The sequence below is a fragment of the Oreochromis aureus genome, linkage group 17 (genome assembly GCF_013358895.1).
Source record: "Oreochromis aureus strain Israel breed Guangdong linkage group 17, ZZ_aureus, whole genome shotgun sequence".
NCBI lineage: Eukaryota > Metazoa > Chordata > Actinopteri > Cichliformes > Cichlidae > Oreochromis > Oreochromis aureus.
In genome coordinates this window covers 322,157-348,043 of record NC_052958.1, presented here as the reverse complement: position 1 = coordinate 348,043, position 25,887 = coordinate 322,157, and the positions used below count along the sequence as shown (strand labels likewise).

Below are 25,887 nucleotides of genomic sequence, written 5' to 3'. Positions count from 1 at the left end.
TCAGTACTGAAGAAATCTATACTTTCACAAACTGTGCCAAATTACAAATGCTGCCCGGTCTCTGATAAAACCTCTGTAACGTTTTGTTTTCTTTGCACCGCGCTCCCAGAACTTTACTGTCATTTTGTTTCTTACAGCTTCAGTCCAAAGAGTCGAGCTGACAGACTTCTTTCTTTATCACAGCAGCTTTTTCTTCATGTAATAAACAGTTAAATATGTGACTTCTTTTGACATAGCAAAGGACATTTGTCTGTATCGAGGACTAACAATGCATTAGCTGACGTGTGTGTGTGTGTGTGTGTGCGTCTTTTCATGTAACCTCTGTCTAGATGTTAATCATTTAGACGTTTTAACATTCATTTGCTGTGGATGAAGTGGAGTTAAAAGCCTCTAATACAGTTCTTGAATGGGATTGAGACAGTAAGTAAACATATCCTGTGCAAAACAAGCTTCTTGTATTATAATAATTTGCTTTACAAGATGCCTTATGGGGCCAGTACAATGGTGCGGTGGTTAGCACTGTTAGCTCACAGCAAGAAAGTCCTGGTGTCCAGGTACCCCCCGAGAACTGGACACAGGGAGCGTGACAGAGAAGCATAATTCTGATCTATGAGAAATGTTAAAGAGGATGATGGCTGGATGACCAGGCACACTGATGTATTTCTACATGGACTCTTATTGGCGATGTGTGGAGAAGGTCTGTCATATGGGCAGTGAGGAGAGAGCAAGAAAGCCTTAGCCTTGTTGGACACTTAGAGGTCATGGTTAGGGATGGGTATCGTTTAGGTTTTATCCGATACTGGTGCCAAACCGGTACTTTTGAAACGGTGCCGGTGCTTAAGCGGTGCTCAAACCGGTGCTTAAAGAATGGAGAAAACAAAATTGGTCCAAAAACCTCTCATGTTTAGCTGTTTTTTTTTGTAAAAAGATAACAATCTTAGCCTTTTCTGCAGCTATAGGGCATATATGGTCTCACTCTTGGCTGGAAGCGGTGCTTAATCAATGGAAAAAACACAAACTTTGTCCAAAAACCTCTCATGTTTAACTGTTTTCCACTTTTTCTTTGGTCATTTTAGCCTTTTTGGCCAGGGTGAAGGGAGCATCTGCCATCAAACAAGAAGACAGCCGCATGTAACTACGACGGTGTTTGCTAGTTCACCTTACATGCATTAATGTAATAATGTGGTTAGCCTACTCAAAGTAAATTACACACGAACAACATGAAGCTACTCACGCAGAGGAGAACGGCTGCTGCTGCCATCATCATCCTCATCATTTCTGCTACGCTGACAGGGCTAGGGGCCAGGACTCTACTCTTCGGGTTTTTGGGGGATGTTGCTAACTCCGGGTCCGATAACAGGCACCACACCCGCAGTAGATGTGCATGGTGTGAGGTCTCGCAGCAAGCTATCAAACACGGCGCATTTCTCGGCTTTAAAAAAACCCGCTATGCGTCGCCAGGTGTTTCATCAGATTCGAGGTGTTACCTCCTTTGACAGTATCACAGTATCAGCTTAAAGCACTTGTTGCAGGCTGCTGAGTTTGCATCTTTTGCTGTGAAGTACAGCCAGACTTTTGACTGCTTCGCCTTGGGCATTTTTAATTTGTAGCTCTGCTCTAAAAGAACGTAAGTACCTGGCCCCGCCTACTATCCTCGGAAACGTAAAATGATTGGCTAGAATTGGCTCAGGAAAAAAAGAGCACCGAAATAAAGCACCGAAATGTGCGCTGCTTTTCGGTCTGGTTACTACTGTTTATGTCAGACACCGGTACCCATCCCTAGTCATGGTACTCCGTGAGAACTAAAAGATAAATCAGGACTCTTTTGATTAGAGGCAGGCTTGGCTCGGGCCATCGTGACTATAACATCGTAACCAGCTCAGCGTTGACAGGAAGAGAGCCGCTCTTAGGCCACGCTGGAAATGCTAGACTCAGGATAAGAGTGCAGGAGAGCAGGGTCACCTGATATGTTAAAGCACATCACATCAAGTAGTTTTCAGTTTCTCGTTTATTGATTGTCTTGTTCCAGTTATTGTTGTGCGATTATAACAAAAACCTTTCAGGTAAATAAAGTCCATTATGAATATCAGTCAGAAATGGATCATGTTAGACAGAAACTGGCTGTAATACAGTGAGACAGGATCAAGGAACTCGAGTTTGACTTCTTCCCAAAATTCATATCAAATCAGACTTATTCTGTTTAGTTTTATTACATACATTTCCTGTGGTTGTCCACACCTGCGGTGACTGTGACTCAGTGGGGTTTACACCAGAGTTGTAAGGCAGCAGGAATATACCGCTGATGAGATTTACGGCCCTGTTGGTCTCCCTGTTATCATCATTACTATTATTATCATCATCATCATCATCATCATCATCATCATCATTATTATTATTATTATTATTATTATTATTATTATTATTATTAGTATTGTAGGTTTTTTACCTTACAGTATGAATTGATTGGAGGCAACTGTTGCTGTGATTCAGCACTTTATAGACAAAATGAAATTGGATGCATACAGTGAAATGAATGAACCACCGGCTTCATTATTTGTAATAAAATAACCTGACTTTAGCAGAGACAGTACTATACAGCACACAGAGATCATCCTGGCTCCGTAGCATTCGTGTTGTATCTCGTCAGTCTCTTGCCGTGACAGCAGTTCCTTCTTCCTGTGTTGAAACACTGAACCACTAGATGTTTCACCGTCAGCCTGGATCCTGGGTATCGAAGATGTAACCCCTTCCACTGAGTTACCTGCGTTGTAGCATTCCAGCAGCGCCCTGTTTTCCTCTCTTGCCCACTGATGCCGTCTTGTTCCAGTAGCCTTCTCATCAGTGTATCCTGTTTCCTCGACACCTGACGCTCTCCAGCTGCTGCTCCTGCACTGTCGACTGTAGTAGAAGTGCCCACGGTCCAAAGAGGCGGTTGATAGTACTAACCATGTTAGTAAGATATCCTCTATATATGAACATTTTCAAATGACCTGTTAGTTACACACACTGTGTTTATGCTCACTTATCTTCTGTGGTGCTAACCAGACCTGCCAGCTAAGTGATGAAGCTCCACAGCAGGACTCCACCCTGGTAGCTGGAAGTGACAGCAAGCTGCAGCACACTAAAAATCAACTCTCTGCAAGTAAACTAAGTATTAAACTGTATTTTAGATTATTCACTAACTGAAGGGTTTATAATGTTGGAATCCTGCAGTGAGCTGAGACTGAAGAAGTCACCTGATGATGATGAAACGTTTCTCCCACTGAGAAGGTCCAGATGAACAGAACCAACCTTTGGGGTTTGCTTACCTGGATGACTGAGCATGCATCGAGACATCATGCTGATGTTTAGCATCACACACTGTTCCAGATCTGTAAATAAGTGTGGTGCTGTTGTTCTGCATGTCAGTGTCTGCAAAGAACTGTTTTCCTTTTCTTGTGACAAATCAATAAAACGATGGCTGAAAAGTTTGATTTGTGACTGCACATCCTTGCTGTGATGGGTGGGTCAGGGTACCCGTGGACAGGTCACCACTGGGTCTGAAGGCTTAGATTGAAATCATTTTATATGAATTCATTGACACTTTGTTTTCCTGTCTTTGCCTTTTCTCTCTCTGCAGCCACAATGAGCGAAAGGTGACCTGTAAGCACCCGGTGTCAGGGTTCCCCTCACAAGACAACTGCATCTTTGTGGTTAATGAACAGTAAGTTTCTCTGCACTGTCACATGTACACGCAGCATTAAATGCGACTGATTTCTGTGCTGATTTCAAAGGTCAAAGGAAACTGTTAGGAACGGGTGCAGCTGTTATAGCTGTGCAGATGTGACCGACTGTGAATGCATGGTGTGACCTTTTGTAGGGATAAAAATGGTTTTGAGAATATAAAGACTTGACTCAGCTCGGTGTTTAAGGCTTTCCATCAGGTGATATTACCCAGTACCAGGTATTTCTTTTCAGTGCCGGGGTTCCAAGTGCCGGGGTTCCAAGCGATCTGAGTCTGAAAACGTGATGTCAGTAGACTGCATGCAGTGATGGGAATAACGGCGTTACAAGTAACGGTGTTACTAACTTACTTAGCTGTAAGTAATCTGGACGCTACAGCTTTAAGCAGCTGCGCGCTCCCGCGGACGGTAATCACGATCGCTGTCTAGCACAACACCTGGAGCTCAGGGGGCAAAACAATCGCATGAGTGCTGCTGTTTGACTGAGGAAGAATAAAGTAGTCGTGGTAAGTTAATCACATGACCACTTAAAGACAAAGCAACAAGGTGCCAGTTTTTAAATTGTGTCGATAGGCCACGTAAAACCAGAGTCATGATAAACAAGATATACGCGCCGTTTTTTCCTCAATAGTTTCGTCATGTTAGCGCTAGCAAGCACTCTCTGCTTATGAGCAAAAAACAAAACAAAACAGGGGAAGTTTTAGGAGTGACGGCGAGAGAGAGAGAGAGAGAGAGAGAGATGAGAGATTTGTGACGTTTAGCGTGTTTGGAGTGTGTGTTGTGTGTCAGAACAACGAGGCGACTGCTGTCTCCAGGTAGAAACAGCAGTGATACACCTGCTGCTGTCAGACCTGCAGGTATCAGGCTGTGATGTTCTCCTTTGTAGTGGACAGAAATTATGTTTTTGGAGTGGCACAAATAATTTGTGTGGCATCTTATTGAAGAACAGCTGATTGTTCTGTAAATAGTTCAGTTCATTTTTATTTCGAACATTTCAAACATGTGTCTTCGCAATCATTATAAAATATCACTTCATTATTTGTTTGAAAAGGAGTAGGCAGAAGTATTTACTTATTTGTCCCTACCCCCTCAAGTTTTACCTCTCATTCATTTAATTTTCTTTTAGTCTTAAATTAAACAATCAACATATGAAACAAAAGTTAAAAAAAAAAAAAAGCAAAACAAAATAAAACGTAAATAAATCAAAAACAAGAAATAAGCAAGCCCCACCACAGTATAGTTTCTTTCATATGAAAAATACAGAATGAGTATATTTGCAGATACACAAGTTATGGAAAAACAAACAAACCAAAAAAAACAAACAAAAAACCCAAAAAGAACCACAACACCATTTCCAGCGACATTACCGTCCTGGGTTAACCCCGTTTTCTTCATTCTTATAGTTATTTAAAATTAGGTTTTTATATTTTATTTTAAACTGATTTATGTTTTTACTTTCCTTTATTTCTTCTGTTAGACTGTTCCATAATTTAACTCCTGCAATTGAGATAGACATAGTTCTTAAAGTTGTTCTAGCACTTTGTATTTTTAAATTCCATTTCCCTCTTAAGTTATACCCACCTTCTCTTTCTATGAACAATTTACAGATTTCTTTTGGAAGCAATTTATTTCTTACTTTATACATTATTTGCGCTGTTTTAAACTCCACCAAGTCTTGGAATTTAATAGCTTTCATTTTGACAAAGAGTGCATTTGTATGGTCCCTGTACCCCACATTATTTATTAATCTAATGGCCCTTTTCTGTATTATAGTTATTGTTTGTGTGTTACTTTTGTATGTGTTTCCCCAGACCTCTACACAGCAGCTCATATACGGCAGTAGTAAAGCACAGTATAAAATGTGCAGTGCTTTCTGATCCAACATATGCTTTGCTTTCCCCAGGACGGCAATGCCCCCGTGCCAATTCCCCGAACATAAGTAATGTGTGGCTTCCAACAGAGCTTGTGGTCAATGATCACACCAAGAAATTTTATTTCATTTACTCTTTCTAAATATACATTGTCAACACATATTTCTATTTTGATGTTTTCTTTTGGTTTCCAAAAACATAAATTTGGTTTTATCTAGATTCAATGATAATTTATTTATATCAAACCACTTCTTTAATATTGTTAATTCCTGTGTGATCATCTCCAAAACCTGTGGCAATTCCACACCTGAACACATTATATTTGTGTCATCCATAAATATTACAAACTTTAAAATCTGCGATACTCTGCAGATATCATTTAAGTACATAATAAACATTTTGGACCCAGTACTGAACCTTGGGGTACTCCACAAGCTATATCCATCAGATTAGATTTATATTCATTTATTTGTACATATTGTTGCCTATTCCCTACATAGCTTTTAACCATTCCAAAACCACTCCCCTAAACCCCATTACCTTTCCAGTTTTTTTAATAGAATTTCATGATTAACAGTATCAAACGCCTTCTTTAGATCTAAGAAAACGCTAAGCGCAAACCTCTTATTATCCATACATTCCGTTATCTTTTCCATTAAATCTATCAATGCCAAAGCTGTTGATCTGTTGCTTCTGAACCCATACTGACTATCTGTCAGTAATTCATATTTTCCACAAAACTGTCAAATCTTTTTATGAAAAGTTTTTCCAGTATCTTAGAGAACTGGGAGAGTATTGACACTGGTCTATAGTTTGTAAAATGATGCCTTTCACCGGTTTTGTAAATGGGAATAACTTTAGCAACTTTCATTTTTGTGGAAAAACCCTTTTGAAATGACAAGTTGAATATATATTTTAATGGTTTTACAATACCATCAATAACTGTCTTTACTGTTACCATATCAATATCATTCCAATCTGTACTGGTTTTGTTCTTAAGTCCTCTAACTATGTCATAAATTTCTTTCTCTTCCACTGCTCTTAAAAACATTGAGCTTCTATTCCTTTCAATATTTTCACCAGTGTCCCTTTCTATTCCATCAACCTTTATTTCTTCTGCCAGTTTTGGCCCTATGTTTCTGAAGAATTTATTAAAGCCATTTACTATCTCTTCCATGTTATTAATACTTCTTGTCCCTTCTATAAAGTACCCAGGGTAATCATTATTCCTTGATTCATTCTTGATTATACTGTTTAATACATTCCATATATCTCTTGTGTTATCTTTATTGTGTTCTAACCTTTTAATGTAATACTCTCTTTTACAGGATCTCATTATATTAGTTAATTTATTTTTGTAAGTTTTATACTTCCTTTCAGTTTCTATTGTTCTCTTTTTATGAATTCTCGATATAGGGTATTCTTTTTTTTTGCTGGCATTTTGTAGTCCTTTAGTCATCCATGGTCTTCCTGCATAGTTGTGTTTCCTGTTGATTTCAATTACTGGGCAGTTTTATCAAGTAATGTGTTAAATGTTCTTAAAAATCCTTCATAAGCTTTATTAACTTCTGTTTGTTCATATACAATATTCCAATCTTGCTTTAAAAGTTCATTTCTAAGACAGTTTAATGTCTTCTCTGTTCTTATTCTTTTGTAAATAATTTTATGTCCATCGTTGTTCACTTTATATTGGCAATTATAAGATGCAAAGACTGGTAAATGGTCACTTATATCATTGATTAACAGCCCACTTTTTATATTTCCTTCTATTATATTTGTAAATATATTATCTAATAGAGTTGCACAATGAGATGTTATTCTGGTCGGTCTTGTTATCAGTGGAAATAAACCCATGCTGTACATGGAATCAATAAATTCTTCTGTACTCTTATTATGATTTGGATTCAATAAGTCAATATTAAAGTCCCCACAAATAAAAATTCTTTTCTGATTTATATTTGTAAATAAGTCCTCCATATTATCCTTAAATATCTCAGTCTTAGATCCTGGTGTTCTATATATACAACTGACAATTAGGTTTTTCCTTTTTTCCATACTTATTTCCACTGTTAAACATTCCATCACTCCATCAATAACAGTCGTCATTCTTCCCATTCTTTCGTACTTTAGGTTTTTATCAATGTAAAGTGCAACCCCACCTCCTTTCTTGTTGATCCTGTCTACATGAAGGAATTCATATCCGTTTATTTTAAAGTCTTCTTCTTTCCCAGGAGTTATCCAGGTCTCCGATATGGCTATCACCTTGAATGGCTGTTCAAACTGTGTTATGTAGTCTTTGATGGCTTGAAAGTTTGCATATAAGCTTCGACTATTAAAGTGAACCAATGTTATACCCTGTTCTACCTTGATTTCCTTTTTAAGTTGCTCATTTGTAAAATAATTGCATTCCTTTGTCTTATTATTAAAGAAATTACAATCAGGATCTATGTTGCTGTCATACACCAATGTCTTATTTTCAATATCTATATGAGTTGTTAGTTGAAAATTGTCAGACATCTGCGTTGGTTGTGCACTTGGACGGTCCCATTGTATTTAGCACTGCTTTGCATTCTGATTTATCAGTTATATTTTTCTAGTTCCATCATCTCTTTGATGACTAGAACCTTAGCCTCTTCTGGTGTTCCATTTAACTTAATGAATATTTTACAGTCTGACGTCCAAGTTGACTGTATTTTCTTCTGTTTTCTTAATATTCTTGCTTGTCTTGCAATATCTGCATTTTTCTTGATTAGGTGTTCATTTAAATAAACATTTGTACCTTTTAGCTTTCTTCCTTGCTTGAGCAGTTCTTTTTTCTGTTTTCTATTAACAAAACGAATGATAATGGCAGGTATTTGATTTTTGTTTTTCCTCGGAAGAGGATGGCATCCCTCAATATTTTTACTGTCTATTTCGATACCTTTGCTTTTGAAGAAGGCCATTACCTGCTCTTCCAAAGAGCGTAGCTCTTGCTCAGGTGGCTCCCCTCTCTCTGATGCTGCTACCCGTGCATATGTCTGATGCTTGGTTTCCAGTCCTGTCACTATCACATCATTTACTCTTGAATATTGTTCCAGATCTGACACCCGTCCTTCCAGCATGGCAATCTTCTTGTCCTTTTCCTCGCTCTGCCTTCTTAGTTCTTTAATATCATCCATTAAATTAAGTATCAGTTTTTGTTGTTTTGAAATTGTTGTTATTTCTTCTGACATAAAGTTTAGGGATTTCTTTATGTCCTCCAGTTCCTCCTCATTAACGTTGCTCCTCTTAGGCGGCATCTTATCGGCGTTAAGGCCCGCTGGTTGCGAAGCACCCTTGGGGGCCCGAAGCCCGGCCCAACAACCTCGCTGGCTGTTGGTGGAGCGAGGCTCGGCCTTCCAGCTAGCCTTGCTGGTTAGTGTTGGTACCCGGCGTGGCCTGGCAGCTAGCCTCGTTAGCTGTTGGTGGAGCCTGGCGTGGTCTGGCAGCTAGCCTCGTTAGCTGGTGGTGGAGCCTGGCGTGGCCTGGCAGCTAGCCTCGTTAGCTGTTGGTGGAGCCTGGCGTGGTCTGGCAGCTAGCCTCGTTAGCTGGCGGTGGAGCCTGGCGTGGCCTGGCAGCTAGCCTCGTTAGCTGGTGGTGGAGCCTGGCGTGGTCTGGCAGCTAGCCTCGTTAGCTGGTGGTGGAGCCTGGCGTGGCCTGGCAGCTAGCCTCGTTAGCTGTTGGTGAAGCCTGGCGTGGTCTGGCAGCTAGCCTCGTTAGCTGGTGGTGGAGCCCTGTGTGGCCTGGCAGATAGCCTTGCTGGCTAGTGTTGGTACCCGGCTTGGCCTGGCGTGATCTGGCAGCTCGCCTCGTTAGCTGGTGGTGGAGCCCGGCGTGGCCTGGCTGTTAGCCTCGTTAGCTGGTCGTGGTGCCCGGCGTGGCCTGGCAGCTAGTCCCGTTAGCTGGTGGTGGAGCCAGGTGTGGGCTGGCAGTTCGCCTCGTTAGCTGGTAGTGGAGCCCGGCGTAGCCTGGCAGCTAGCCTCTGTGCTGTTGGTGGAGCCCGGCGTGGTCTGGCAGCTAGCCTCGTTAGCTGGCGGTGGAGCCCGGCTTGAGCAAAACTTGATTCAATGAGGTGGCCCCTAGAGACAAAGCACGTACAAACTCCAGAACACAATGGTTGTTTAAAAAATCAAGGTAAATGGATGCAAATAACTTTGTTGTTTGCAAAACTTGTGCATAGGATTTTAAAATTGACAATTAATATTTGCATTTGAAGTTATGAAATATGATTCATTAAACATGTTTGTGGTTGCTACAGTAAAAATATAACTTTTTCTACTCTGATTTTATGGTTTTTGTCTGATTTTAGATCAATTCTGGTTATACAGTATGACAAAATGAGAACAAAACTGTAAATTCAGGCACGCGAGGTTGTGCTAAAAAGGATGATACCAAACAAGGCAAAGTAAATAGTTTTTAAAGGTAAAATGTGGAGGGAAAATCAAGAGTAGTAAAAAAAAATGGCCAATTATACCCTGGACCCCAGAGGGTTAAACGTTCTTTGTGGGGGTTTTTTAAGTAACGCAATAGTTACTTTTCCAAGTAATTAATTACTTTTAGAATATTGTAACTCAGTTACTAACTCAGTTACTTTTTTGAAGAAGTAACTAGTAACTATAATTGAATTACTTTTTCAAAGTAACTTGCCCAACACTGACTGCATGCCACCAACTGCCCAGTCAGTGGTGTCACAGAGTGAGTCATAAGAGCGACTCCATCACAAAAATCAAAACCGCCATTGTTGAAACCCGAGACATGGCTGCAGAAAAACAAAAACTGCATTCCCCGTGTCTGACAAAACGCCATAGACCAAGCAGCAGGTTTACGACTGCCTCCACGTCAATGTGTTTGTGTCGCAGACTTTAAGACACACTGCCATGCACGTTGAGGTGGGACTCAGCTGTAAAGGAAACAACCAAACTTGACTCGAGTAAGTGGAAAAGTGGCTTTACTGACTGAAGTGAGGGACACAACACAACAGGGCGGCTTTCCCCACTCAGATGATGAAAACACTAATTTTGAATGCTTACTTTCTTAAAATGCTACAAAAAAATTATAGTTTACAACTACAGTGTGTCTTTGTTTCTTCCTGTTAAAAGGTAGTTTTTCCTTCCTGCTGTCACCAAAGTGCTAATACAGGAGCAAACACATGAACAGTTGACCCAGTTGACTCGTCCTGTGTATGTGAGGCTTCTTGTTCAAGGCAGACAGACTTGTACTGGCTGCTGTAGATGAGCTGGACTCCACTGTGATGGACTGTTCTGTGCAGGATTCTCACACTTGCACCGTCTTGGCTTCTTAGTCTCAAATGCATGCATGAGTCACTGATTTCTATCCAGTTTCCAGCCTTCCATGTTTATAACGTTTTACTATCATCTGTTGCATGTCACTTAAATCCACATGTCTGATTTCCTTTGCTGTTGCTGTTGCCCGCGTGTGTGCAATTCTGTTTAGGTTGTTTTTGCCAGCTTTGCTTCAGAAACATAAAATAGCAACATAGACGGTCGTAATAAAGAAGTGACTTTCTCCTCTCCAAGGAACAAAGCTAGAGATTAACAATAAAAAAATCAGGATAACTGGGCTGAAATTAAATTTAGGGATGGAGCAAATGAAAAAGACTTCCTGCAGTCACAAGCTCCGCCTCCATTAGAGTTGTCAGAATAGCTTTTTCATTTGTTCTTGTGCAGCTGACACACACACACACACACACACACACACACACACACACACACACACATAAATAGTTATATACGTTACTTCTAAGTTCACTGTGGCAGGATCTCGCTCCTTTTCTCACTATCTTCTTTTCCCTTTCCAATTATCTCCTCAGTCAAGGTAGCAGTTGAGGAGTACTGAAGAGAGAGAGAGAGAGAGTGTGTGTGTGTGTGTGTGTGTGTGTGTTATGTAAAGTTATGTTAATTAGGTGCACGGAATTTGTATTTTTAAACATGCTGAAAACAGCGGAGGTAAGAAAGTAAGAGGGAACGAAAGGTGTTAAACTGCTAATGAGACTTTCACCTTGTTGCGCACTGATGATGATGATGGTGGTGGTGGTGGTGGTGGTGAAAGTAAAATATTCCTCCTTTTAAGTTCAGTCCAAGTAAGTTTGCTGATGTGACCTGTACAGTTATGACTTCTGGCTTTTGTGGATCTAATATTCCTTTTGTGCACTTTGCCAAACACTCTGTGTTACCTCAGCCATAAAAGGCTGGATGTTTAGTTCGGCTCTCGGGTCGAGATGAGCTCCTTGACAACAGCAACGTTTATCTATGTGTGATTCTGCTAATAATTAATCATGAATAATTCTAATCAAATATAATCAAGAATAAATCCAATCAGTGTGATGAATGAGAAAATATAACCTCTGTAATGGAAGTTTTTGGAAGTGGAGTTGATTGATTGCTGAGACACAAAAAGTGCAGGATGTGTAAAGAGTAGGAACGTGTAAGTGTACTTGTGTCACACATGTATGTGTGAGAGTATGCAAACTGGCATGTGAGAGACAGGGAGAGGCAGAGATGGAGGAGCAAGTTCACCAAGAATAAGAGCTGAGGCAGCAATTTTCCTCTCCAAGTCATTCCCACCCTGTGCAGCACACAGTGAAGTGAGACAGCGTTCCTCCAACACCATCATGCTACGTACAACAATCAAAACATGAAGTGCAAGTGTGCAAAGTGACCAGACACAACAGCACAACAGAAAAGTGCAACTTATCAATCAACAAAAGACCAAGACAGAGAATTACCCAGAAGGCAATGCAGAGCTCAGATGGAGCCTACGTGGGTGAGGGAGTCTCCCAGTTCTGACTGCTGCAAAATTGTCCGAAGGTCTACCCTTTGCAGGCCCAGCCTCTATAAGCCACATGGCAGCAGCTCTCCCCTAGATTGGTGCACTTGTTAGTACCTGGGTTAATTTTAGGGGCCTTAAGAGTCAGGGAGGGGCGGGGCCATCTGCTGTGATTGGTTGGGGTGAGAGAAGGAAGACAGGATAAAGACATGCTGTGGAAGAGAGACAGAGATTAATAACAGATATGATTCAATGCAGAGAGGTCTATTAACACATAGTGAGTGAGAAAGGTGACTGGAAAGGAAAAACTCAATGCATCATGGGAATCCCCGGCAGCCTACGTCTATTGCAGCATAACTAAGGGAGGATTCAGGGTCACCTGGTCCAGCCCTAACTATATGCTTTAGCAAAAAGGAAAGTTTGAAGCCTAATCTTGAAAGTAGAGATAGTGTCTGTCTCCTGAATCCAAACTGGAAGCTGGTTCCACAGAAGAGGGGCCTGAAAACTGAAGGCTCTGCCTCCCATTCTACTTTTAAATACTCTAGGAACAACAAGTAGGCCTGCAGTGTGAGAGCGAAGTGCTCTAATAGGGTGATATGGTACTACAAGGTCATTAAGATAAGATGGGGCCTGATTATTTAAGACCTTGTATGTGAGGAGCAGGATTTTGAATTCAATTCTGGATTTAACAGGAAGCCAATGAAGGGAAGCCAAAACAGGAGAAATCTGCTCTCTCTTTCTAGTCCCTGTCAGTACCCTTGCTGCAGCATTTTGGATCAGCTGAAGGCTTTTCAGGGAGTTTTTAGGACATCCTGATAATAATGAATTACAGTAGTCCAGCCTGGAAGTAATGAATGCATGAACTAGTTTTTCAGCATCACTCTGAGACAGGATATTTCTAATTTTAGAGATGTTGCACAAATGGAAGAAAGCAGTCTTACATATTTGTTTAATATGTGCATTGAAGGACATGTCCTGGTCAAAAATGACTCAAGGTTCCTCACAGTGTTACTGGAGGCCAAGGTAATGCCATCCAGAGTAAGAATCTGCTTAGATACCATATTTCTAAGATTTTCAGGGCCGAGTACAATAACCTCAGTTTGATCTGAATTAAGAAGCAGAAAGTTAGCGGCCATCCAGGTCTTTATGTCTTTAAGACATTCCTGCAGTTTAACTAATTGGTGTGTGTTACCTGGCTTCATGGACAGATAGAGCTGCGTGTCATCAGCATAGCAGTGAAAATTTATGCTATGTCTTCTAATGATGCTGCCTAAGGGAAGCATGTATAATGTAAACAGAATTGGTCCTAGCACTGAACCCTGTGGAACACCATAATTGACCTTAGTGTGTGAAGAGGACTCTCCATTTACATGCACAAATTGGAGTCTATTAGATAGATATGATACAAACCACTGCAGTACAGTACCTGTAATACCTACAGCATGTTCTAATCGCGCTAATAGGATATTATGATCGACAGTATCAAACGCAGCACTGAGGTCTAGCAGGACAAGCACAGAGATGAGTCCACTGTCAGAGGCCATAAGAAGATCATTTGTAACCTTCACTAAAGCTGTTTCTGTGCTGTGATGAGCTCTGAAACCTGACTGAAACTCTTCAAATAAGCCATTCCTCTGCAGATGATCTGTTAGCTGTTTGACAACTACTCTTTCAAGGATGTTTGATATGAAAGGAAGGTTGGAGATTGGCCTATAATTAGCTAAGACAGCTGGGTCTAGAGATGCTTTTTAAGTAAAGGTTTAACTACAGCCAGCTTGAAGGCCTGTGGTACATAGCCGATTATTAGAGATAGGTTGATCATATTTAAGATCGAAGAATTAATTAATGGCAGGACTTCTTTGAGCAGTTTTGTAGGAATGGGGTCTAAAAGACACGTTGATGGTTTGGAGGAATTAATTATTGAAGTTAACTCAGAAAGATCAATTGGAGAAAAAGAGTCTAACTTAACATCAATGGTACTAAAAGTAGCTGTAGATAATATTACATCTGTGGGATGATTATTGGTAATTTTTTCTCTAATGATAAGAATTTTATTTGTGAAGAAGTTCATGAAGTCATTACTAGTTAACATTAAAGGGATTGTTGGCTCAGTAGAGCTCTGACTGTTTGTCAGCCTGGCTACAGTGCTGAAGAGAAACCTGGGGTTGTTCTTATTTTCTTCAATCAGTGACGAATAGTAAGATGTTCTGGCTTTGCAGAGGGCTTTCTTATAAAGCAGCAAACTATTTCTCCAGGCTAAATGATGATCCTCTAAATTTGTGACACGCCATTTCCTCTCCAGCTTACGAGTTATCTGCTTTAGGCTACGTGTTTGAGAATTATACCACGGAGTCAGGTACTTCTGATTTGAGACCTTAGTTTTCACAGGAGCTACAGTATCCAGAGTCGTACGTAGTGAGGAGGTAAAATTATTAACAAGATAATCGACCTCTGTTGGAGTAGCGTTCAGATAGCTGCTCTGCTCTATGTTGGTACAGGGCATTGAAGATGATAACAGTGGGTGGATTATATTCTTAAACTTAGTTACAGCACTTTCAGAAAGACATCTACTGTGATAAAGTCTACTCTCCATTGCTGTGTAATCAATTATTGTAAATGTTATCAGGAAATGATCAGACAGCAGAGGGTTTTCAGGAAACACTGTTAAATGTTCAGTTTCTATGCCATATGTTAAAACAAGATCTAGAGTGTGATTAAAGTGGTGGGTGGGTTCTTTTACATTTTGAGAGAAGCCAATTGAGTCTAATAACAGATTAAATGCCATGTTGAGGCTGTCATTTTAGCATCTACATGGATGTTAAAATCACCCACAATAATTATTTTATCTGAGCTGAGCACTAAATCAGATAAAAGTCTGAGAAATCAGAGAGAAACTCTGTGTAAGGCCCAGGTGGACGATAGATGATAACAAGTAAGACTGGTTTCTGAGTTTTACAGCTGGGGTGGACGAGGCTAAGCATCAGGCTTTCAAATGAATTAAAAGTCTGTCTTGGTCTTTCGTTAATTAATAGGCTGGTGTGAAAATTGCTGCCACACCGCCCCTCGGCCTGTGCTTCGAGGTTTCTGGTAGTTAGAATGACTCGGGGTGTTGATTCATTTAAACTAACATACTCATCCTGCTGCAACCAGGTTTCTGTAAGGCAGAGTAAATCGATTTGTTGGTCAATTATTAAGTCATGTACTAACAGAGACTTGGAGGAGAGAGACCTAATATTTAATAATCCACATTTCACTGTTTTACTCTTTGGTTCAGATGTGGATACTGTATTGTTCTTTCTTTGTGATTTTTATGTTTAAGTTGTTTATTGCTGGTTTTAGTTTGTTTTTGTCTGTTTGGGAGCTGACACAGTCTCAATGGAGATGGGTTTTTGGGGGTAGCAGGAGGAGAGAAGCTGCAGAGAGGCGTGTAAGACTGCAACTCTGCTTCCTGGTCCCAACTCTGGATAGTCATATTTTGGGGGTTAATAAATTGGTCCATATTTCTAGAAATGAGAGCTGCTCCATCCAAAGTGGGATGGATGCCGTCTCTCCTAACAAGACCAGGTTTCCTCCAGAAGGTTTGCCAATTATCTATGAAGCCCACATCATTTCTGGGACACCACTCAGACAGCCAGCAATTTAAGGAGAACATGCGGCTAAACATGTCACTCCTGGTCTGATTGGGGAGGGGACCAGAGAAAACTACAGAGTCCCACATTGTGTTGGCAAAGTTACACACCGATTCAATATTGATTTTAGTGACCTCCGATTGGCGTAACCGGGTGTCATTACTGCCGACGTGAATTATGATCTTACTGTATTTACGTTTACCCTTAGCCAGCAGTTTTAAATTTCCTTCAATGTCGCCTGCTCTGGCCCCTGGAAGACAATTGACTATGGTTGTCGGTGTCTCTAGCTTCACATGTCTGAGAACAGAATCACCAATTACCAGAGTTTGACCCCCGGCAGGTGCGTCGCAGAGTGGGGAAAAACGGTTAGACACATGAACAGGTTGGTGGTGTACCTGGGGCTTCTGTTTAAGACTATGCTTCCTCCTCACCATCACCCAGCCGCCCTCTTTCCCCAGCTGCTTGGGGTCTGCCGGGGAACAGCTAGCGGGGCCTATGCTATCTTCGGCTGCACCAGCTACAGGGGCCTGGCTAGCTACGGGTGAATGAAGGGTGCGAAGCCGAGTCTCCAATTCAGTAATCCTGGCCTCCAGAGCTGCAAATATCAGTTTCAGCTTTCAGTTTTAGTTGTCATATGCAAGTTAGCACAGGGTCAACATTGCAATGAAATGTGTTTGACGAGCAGCGGTCACTCAGCAGCATGATACAGTAGGAGAAAATATAATAAAATATAATATAATAATAAAATAAAATAAAAAATAGAAAAATAGTAAAGAGCAAAATATTAGAGAGACATGGTAAAAGAGAAAAGATGACTAAATATATATGTATCTATAAATATAAATATATGTACACTAGTGATTAAATAAGAAAATCTTGAAAAGAAATATGACGGGAGGGCAGATGGGATATTGCACAGGAATGACCAGCAGAAAATTACAGTATTGCACTTTTTAAATATAAATATCAATAACAATAAAGTGAAGTGACCAGTGCAGATTAAACAGAGTACTTGTGAAGCTGCAGGGTAGCTTCTGAGTGCGTCCTGTGCTGTGTGTGTTTAAGTGATGTGGTTGAGGTGTCGTATGGCTTGATGGTAGAAACTGTTTTTAAGTCTTGTAGTGCGAGCAGACAGACTCCTGTAACGTCTGCCAGATGGTAGCAAGGAGAAGAGCTGATGTGTTGGGTGGCTGTGGTCCTTGATGATGCTGTGTGCTTTACGGAGGCATCGCTGGAGATAAATGTCCTGAATGGCAGGAAGCCTCGTGCCAGTGATGTGCTCTGCTGCCTTCACCATCCTCTGTAGTGATTTACGGCTGCTGGCAGAGCAGCTTCCGTACCAAACTGTGATGCAGCTCGTCAGCAAACTCTCAATTGCACACCTGTAGAAATTAGAGATGATGCTGGCGTTCATGCCAAACTTCCTCAGCCTCCTCAGGAAGTAAAGCCGCTGGCGAGCTTTCCTGATAGCAGTGTCTGTGTGAAGGGTCCAGGAGAAGTCCTCATATGCTACATTTGTTACAAGTATCACTATTGCTGAACATCTGACACAATGAGCAGGAGAGTGCAGGAGGGACAAGTGAAGAGGCCATGCTGCTAGCGAGTTGGCTACAAGCTAAGCTAAGCTAGCGAAACAGTAAAGACACAGTGAGTGAATACTTTGGCTATAAATGAGGTTGTGAGTACACAAACAGTGTGCTTTGGATGAAGCACGTGAAGATTATACGATGAAAAAAAGAAGGTATCTAAAAAAAGTTTTTAATTAAATTGCTAAGCAGATAAGCTAGTCAAAAACACCACTGTGTTTGAGCAGGAACAGGAAGTGATACTCTAGCGCAGAGAGAGCGAACACCAAGTGACAGTGCCACATATTCCAGCCCATAACCTTATCCTTAACCTTAACCAGCACTGTAATGACGTTAGATAGTCTTTTCCAAAACGATTTAAGTAAAACGAACGTACATGTGTAGATTCATTCCAAATGGTTCTCATTTTCCCGATCTCGTAATCTAGGGACGTGTTGGGTGCCCCGAGTGTAATATATTGACGATTTGTCACCTAGCGTAAAATGTTACGCTTTGGGAGTGAGAACATGTTGACCAATAATGTCTCTGCCAAGTGCTTAGCCCCCACCCCCCTCTTCTCTAACTGTCTAGACATCCAATAACGTTTCTTACATAAAGTCATGTGCAGCCACACCCTGTCATTCTTTTTCACACATACTTGATTTTAAAACGGCGTTTAAATTTAAAAAAAACTTTCTTTCTCACTCTTAACAGAAATGTCATCACATTTGAACATTGACACATGGATCTACTTTACTTCATGTTTTATTTATTTTATGTCGTTTTAGTTCATTCAGTCTCTTTGTCACGTTCATATGAGCATTGATTTTAACACAATCCATTCAAATATGGAGGAATTCACACTTTTACTATTTCTCTTTAAATCTCACATTTTACACAGTTTACACAAAACAACTTTTTATTCAGTTATTCAACTCCCTGCCCTGCACACACATGAGCCAGTGTTTAACTATTACCATTTCCTTTATTCAGAATCATGTATAATGATGTGTTCCTGCATTCCCATCCATATGAAAGGTCAAAGTTGGATCACGTCTGCAGACACAAAATCGAGACATCTATGGTGTTAAGGAGCATGAGCTCAGACTCAGTGCCATGTCCCCCGGCTCATCCTGCTTTGCTGCAGGGGTTCTTAGCAAAGTCCCAGGGTGGTGGCATTTCCCTGACCTTCTCCTCCATCTCTGGTCTCCAATGCTGCTGCATGTCCGCTCCATCTCCTTGGAAACAGGAATCCGTGGCCCAATAATACACATGGTCTTATCCGTCTCTTGCATGCTGTGGTTTCAGGTGCAGTCAGGGTACCTGCAGTAGTTAAAGTCCAGATCACCCTGGCATTCAACCACAATTCAGAAAAAGCAACTCCTGGGTGTATCATCCCTCCAACAAAAGATAGTAGCACGTGCTCCAAACTGATATCTGTAGCAGTCAGGGCACCAGAAGGCTGTAATCGCCTGGTGGCGAGAGGCTTCATACCACACAGTGTACAGCGCGCCTCCAAGGGAAGCATGGTCATCAGAGTTGATCTGGTCTGAGTCCCTTTCTCTCTTTCTGTCTCTCCTTTTTATAATTCTCTGTTACAAAGGTCACTTCCTCTGCCCTGCCTCCATCTGTGCCCCTTATCAGGGAGGCTGCTCTTCCCTCTTTTAGGTCATTACTGATGCTAATCTATGTGCTTCACTTAATACTGTTTTTTTTTTTTTTTTTTTTTTTTTTTAATTCAAAATCATAGCAACATAATAATTCTCATTAGGATGTACCACACACCTCTGCAGTTCTTGCTTTTATCAGTGCCTCGAGTTTTCACCTGTCTTGTCACATGTTCAGCCCACTCACATCTTTTTCTGGTCATTTCTCTGATGTTTTGCTAATTGTTTCACATTTTCATCATCCTAACGAGTTTAGATGAGTTTTTAAGCTCTGACCCTGTTTGACATATATTTGTCTTTTTAGTTTCTCTGTCTGTGTCTGTCCATAACTATTCACTTGTTTCATTGTACAAACGATATAAAAGGCATGATGAGAATCTGAAAGAATCAGGGTGTGTGGGGCTAACAGGAAGCTGTGAATGAATGTGGGACTGATCAAAGTCATGTCAGAAAAATCTGATGTTCTGGAGAACAGATATCTTTTATTTATTTGTTTGTTTGTTTATTTGACTATAACTATTAAATATTCCTGTTAGTTTGTTTTTTTTACCATCAATGTTATTTTTGTCATTTGCATAATTGGGTTTCTTTTTTGAGTCACTGCTTTAATTTAATCTGATTCTGTCTCCCTTCCTGTTCTGTTTGTAGTGTGAATTGTGGAAAGTTTGTCCACCCTGAGAAACCTGTAGAGGCTGTCACCAGGTAATGATCCCTCATGTCAGTGGACGAGTTGCTTTGGCTTCAGCTTCTCTTTCAGCCTTGTTGCTTTAAAACCTTTTGCTGCTACTTCAGAGCAGACTTTAAAAGCTCAATAACAGCTTAGGCTATGCTCAGCACGTTCCTGGGGGGAGGTGTTGAAATTACACAGTAAACTATGCTATATCACCAGCAAATAATTTTATTTCACAGGAGCGCAAAATTAAATAGTTAATGTATCATTTTTTGTTGTAATAAACTGAATTTGGATTTTAAATATGAATTGTAGCTTTCTTTACTTTGATGCTAGCTTATATTTGTTAGTGTTAAATCTAACGCTAGCTGACTGACTACAAACCAGAGGACAGCCAAACTTTAGGAACAAACTAAATACATCCTAAACTCTTAACATGATGGATTCTTTGTTTGTGAAGCACTATTGTTTGGGATAGCCTTCATCATGGGTTATTTTGTGGTTTGTGTGATGGACCGAGGGGAAAAGCAGGAGGAGTCCCATAAATATTAAAAGAGGGTTTTCCTTTATTTAACCAGAAAAGTGATATTTACAAAAAGGATAAATGTCGAGCTCTGAAAACTAAACTCAGGCAAACAAAATGTGGACTCGACAAACCAACAAGGGTTTATATAACGGCTGATCAGACCACTATGCCTCAACACAACACAGTCACAAACCAGTACAGTCCAGTTTGTTAATCAACTAAACACCAAAGAAGAAAATCAAAAAACACTAGACTCTGAATTCAAATATTTACTTAAATACAAAAGCTTGTTTAAATAAAGAAAATACTAGAGCAGGGCAATATGGCCAAAAATATTTATCACGATATATATTTGAAAATTTGCGATAACGATATAACTGACGATATAATTGATGTGGAGTTGTATTTTGTCTCTCAACTTTACTTGCGCAAAAAACCCCATCCATTTATTTTCACTTAAACAAGCAGCTGTTTTTTTCATGTGCATTAAAGCTATTTAAAAATTTAACAGTGCAAATGCAAATTCCTTGTTGAAAGTTTAACCAAAAGGCATTTCCAGTAGAAATGGGCTGACATATCCTGAGCATAACCATGTATAATATCCATCTGAAGTTAAAAAGAGGTGCTTTGCAACATTAAACTGCAGTGTGCCAAATAAAAAAGTCAAATACGTATTTCTCAGACCATAAGGTGCACGGGATTATAAGGCACATTAAGCGAAACAAAACAGTCAGATAAATCAAACTTGATTCAACTCATTCTTGTTGCTTCCTCCACTTCTGTACCATTGATTCATTAATGCTGTATTCTATCACAGCTGCTCGATTCCCATGTTGTTGCAGTATATTAATGACTAACCTCATTTTGTGGATGGATTATCTCAGTTGTTCTCCTGACTGAAGTTTGGTCCGTTTACAGCATCCTGCCATGCGATTGCATTTGTCCCTAACCATCGGGAACCCTCACGTTAACTTTTATCGAGTGGAAAAAAGTTAGCGTTCATCCTCCAGCTTCACTGTGCAAATGTGTTTATGCTATGCTAACATAGCTGTGTCGCTAGCGATCACATAGCACATCATTATATACCAGCTAGCCCAACTTCAGTAACCCTACAAACGTCACTGCTGTTTAGTTTTCTGTCTTCATTTATGTTGGAAGTCATAGCAGAGCTGTACGTTTGAATGTTTTCAGAAATCTCTCAGTCAGAACATGCTATATCATGTTTAGGTGGAAGCTAGCGAGCTAACTTCCTGCTAACTTCTAACTCTGTTAAATGTAATAAATTCTGTTTTCATGGATGTCTGGATGTTAAACTTCATAGTTACACCTGGTAGACCAGCAATGCTGATCATTTTATTAAAGATGAAACAGTTTTTAACTCTCAGTGATGCCGCAGTGTTTGTTTGACTTTGGGACCTGAAGCGGACGGAGTTTAGGACCCAGATTACTTCCAGATTTACGAGCACCTTAGTGCTCGGCAATAACGACGGCCTGCTTGCATGTTCTACAAAAAAAAATGTGCTTTGTTGTGTATCTGACAGACAAACACCAAACCAGTTCCACATCACTGAAGTGGCATTTTTTTTACAAACCAATTCTGGTTCATTCTCCGTTGCCACCGTGCTTTTTCGGCCATGTGCGTATGAAAGCAAAGGCACTGCACATGCGCGTTTTACTCATATTCTATCATGATATTTCATTTTCTTATCGTTGCCTAACATTGTACTGTTATTACCGTGAACGGTATAATATGGCCCAGCCCTAGAAAATACCCCCCCGCAGGAAGTGGTGGAGCCCTTTATGTATTGAAGTGCTCTAAGCCCGGGCCACCATCTGTGGTGGCAGCTCCCAGGGATCATAGCAGGGAAAAGAAACGAGGATTAGTCCCAATCACAAACCAGTTACCCTGTGGCTCCGGCTGCTACGAGCATCTCCTCCTGCCTTAAACCCTTTTACAAACTTCCCCTCTGGTGCATTTTAGTATCCTGCATACGTTAACTGTCTTATGTTGCATCCTTTATTACAATCTGCACATCATGAGTCTTGTAATAAGTATCTGTAGGTTATGTATCTCTTTTTGCAAACTGAGACTTATTGCGTCTCAGTGTCCTGCAGACCTTTCATTGGTCAAAGCTTTGTAACTTTGTAAGAAATAAGTATTTAGAAAACTCGCATTAACACATTTATAAATAAGTATCTCATTTCATAATCTGTATACATTTAGATACACTGTTTATCATTTACTTTGACTTTTTAAATGATAAACAGTTCCTAAATAACTTTTACTTGATGGAATACTTTACTTATAACATGTTTAATGACAAAACTGTTCGACTGTCATAAGTTTTTCAGTGTATTTATATAATATAAATATTATCTATATATTATTTTATATCATAATCTTATTAATATTATAATACTAATATTATAAAATACTAATATTTTATATTTTTATGTAATTTTTAACAATTTCTATGTGAGCTTATAAGCAAGACTAAACCATTTATATTTATGTTTATAAATGATGTACTATGGAAGACTAACTAACTAATGCCTTGCTAATGCTTAATACTGTGTAGTTATTATAAGTCACTTTCATCTTTCTACAGTGTGTAAATCCTTCAAAGTGTTCCACAGTCTGCCTTCTGTGGCAGATAATTGGCTGTAGTTCTGACCAACTCTCAGACATTGGTACCTTCGTTCTAACAAAGAAACAGCATAGTTTTGGATTTACAAGGAAAAAAGATTAAAAAAAACATAAAAAAGATAAAAACGATTAAAAAAAAAGGATTTGTGAAACGTGTGCCCATAAAAGCCTTTAAAAAATTCTTCATACAAACAAATTGCCTGCAAAATGGAGCAGGACAGGTCGTGCCTTAGGGAGTTAAAACTAGAGTCAGCAGACGTGCAGCTAAACAGAAGTTAACTCTAACAGGCTGTCAAAGCAGCCAATTAGAAAGCACAAAGCTGTGCGACCTTGTTAATCTTCCCAATAACACAGCAGTTAATCCATCTCCTTTGGTCTTTAAATTTAGGGCAATCTAACTGGTTAAAGTCAACTATGCTGACACAAAAAGTAATCTCTTCACATTTATGTTCACTGGCTCTTTCCACTGCTCTCAGAAAGCCTGAAGAGTAACCCACACTGATGCATGTCCATCATCTGGCTTTGTTTTTCTCTCCAGCTTTCTTTCAAATCCTCTGAGAAATCTTTTTCTCCTGTTTCTGCCTCATGCAGATATTGACTTTATTTCAGACCCTGCATGAATCTGCTGACCAACCACAATGCACTGCTAACACACAAATATTTGTTATGATTTGTGTCTCCTACAGCTGAGAAAGTTAAAGTTATAGTAAATAATGCTGTATAATATTTAATACATTGTAAAATTCTTATTTGCTTTCAGCGATTGTGTGGACTGTGATTCTGTGGAAACGCACACATTCTTCTTGCTGAAGTTCAGGAAACTCTTTTGTTTGTTATACAGTGAACCTGCCCCTGTTACGTGCCCGTTATAGGTGGTGCAGTTTTCTACTGAAATAGTACATTTTTCAAAATGAGCTATCAGCCAAAACATTATTATCTTTCTTTATGTCTGTTTTTTGTTTTTTGTTAACTACCATGTTATAAAAGGATAGAAGAGCTTGAGATTAAGGAGCTTCATCCTCCCCAAAATTCTTGCAAATTCATCCTGGTGTTGGCCTCGTCCACGTGTCACGTCTTTGCCCAAACCTCTGAGTGTGCTAGTCAAGTCCAAGTCAGGTTTGGAGTATTATAACCTGCCCCCAGATGAAGGTGGTGTTTTGGCTTATTATGAGCTTCCACCAAGCAGTTTGATATTACAATTAAGCAGTAATGTCACAGCTCTGCCTTTGGTACAAAAAGAGTACTTGACTATCTGTGTAAATTTGGTCGAGCAGGTTCTCTTCAGCTGTGCACAGATAGGTTGACTGTACGTGTCGACTGCTGTGTCCTTAGACAGCTCGTAGTTGGAAGCCTGGGAAACTTTTTAATGGTTGCATAATGACTTTGCTTGGCTGCCACGTGCACCCCGTAGGGTTTCATTATTGTTGCTTCTTTTTAAAACATTGTGTGGAAGCTCTTTTCTTGGCTCTGCAGGCCAGTTCTGTTCAAGGTTCAAGGTTCAAGGTTCAAGGTTATTTATTTGTCACATGCATAGTTATACAAGTATAACACACAGTGAAATGTATCCTAACGCGCTCCTCGACATGTGCAAAAAAAGGGGGGGGGGTAGAGGAATAACATTATACATAAATAAATATATATATATATATATATATATACATACACACACATTGGGTGAATGTGCAGTAGTAGCAGCAAGCAGGTGAATTCTGTACATTAATATGAATAGACATCTGACTATTTTACAGAATGGACAATATAAACATATTTAAAGCGCCTTGAGGCGACTTTTGTTGTGATTTGGCGCTATATAAATAAAATTGAATTGAATTGAATTGAAAGTTAAAGGAATTGAGTGTCTGGAGGAGAGTCTCAGTCAATTATAGATGATGTGAGAGGGCGGGTGTGTGTGTGTGGGGAGGGGGTTGGTTTAGGGCCCGGATGGCTTGAGGATAGAAGCTCCTCTTGAGTCTCTCTGTCCTTGCCCGGATGATGCGGAGCCTTCTACCAGATTGTAGAAGTTGGAACAGTTTGTTGCCAGGATGGGACGGGTCCTTCAGTATCTGCGTTGCTCTAGTCCGGCATCTCCTGGTGTAGGTGTCCTGAAGCGGTTCAGGTTTGAACTGTTGCCTTGATCATATTAATTCAATTCCATCATTATGAGAAGAGGCCATAACAGAATCATTGCTTTGGTCTTTTCTTTTTCCAGTACAAACGCATTAGTAATTGATTCCAGATATCTAATTTGCTGGGTCTTTTTATTAAAAGTTAAGCCATTGCTATTAAATCTCAACATATTAAAGTATTGAGGTGGCATGCTTAGGAGCACAGGCCGTGATCCCTGACTGAGCTGAAGAACACATTTGGGCACACTGAGACTTTTTCTGGTACTCATTTCAGCAACTTACACTTTATAGATTAAAAATCACATTCTAACAATAATTACAATAATTTGATATACATCATAATATTGTGCTTTGTGAAAAAAATGTATGATGTATGTAAATGTAAATATGTAGAGAAGAACATAATTTAGTGTTTGCCAAAAAGCAAACAAAATGTTTTCATTGCTTCTTCTTACGTTATCTTTTGGGCAAATCGAAATACTGAAACATCACAACAGTGTAGTGAACAATCACTCAGCAGTGTCAGAGTGCAAAAAATAACTCCTGATGCTGTTTGTGAGCCACAAACCAAGGTAGCTATTACGTGTGGATAATTATCTGACTCAGGTCAAACCAGGTCAAGCTGGGGTTAGGCACTTTTTTTTAATCTGTAAGGAGACT

At 40.0% G+C, this 25,887-nt stretch overlaps 1 protein-coding gene across 3 annotated transcripts in view; it reads left to right on the top strand.

Moving 5' to 3' along the window:
* LOC116332107 (pleckstrin homology domain-containing family A member 5-like) overlaps nucleotides 1-25,887 on the top strand; it is a 206,549-nt gene that overhangs the window by 101,262 nt on the left and 79,400 nt on the right. For all 3 annotated transcript variants that reach the window (XM_039601253.1, XM_039601249.1, XM_031754966.2), the window contains exons 4-5: nucleotides 3,620-3,703; nucleotides 19,907-19,960. In XM_039601253.1, coding sequence (XP_039457187.1) covers nucleotides 3,620-3,703; nucleotides 19,907-19,960 — 138 coding nt within the window. The remainder of the gene's footprint in view (nucleotides 1-3,619; nucleotides 3,704-19,906; nucleotides 19,961-25,887) is intronic.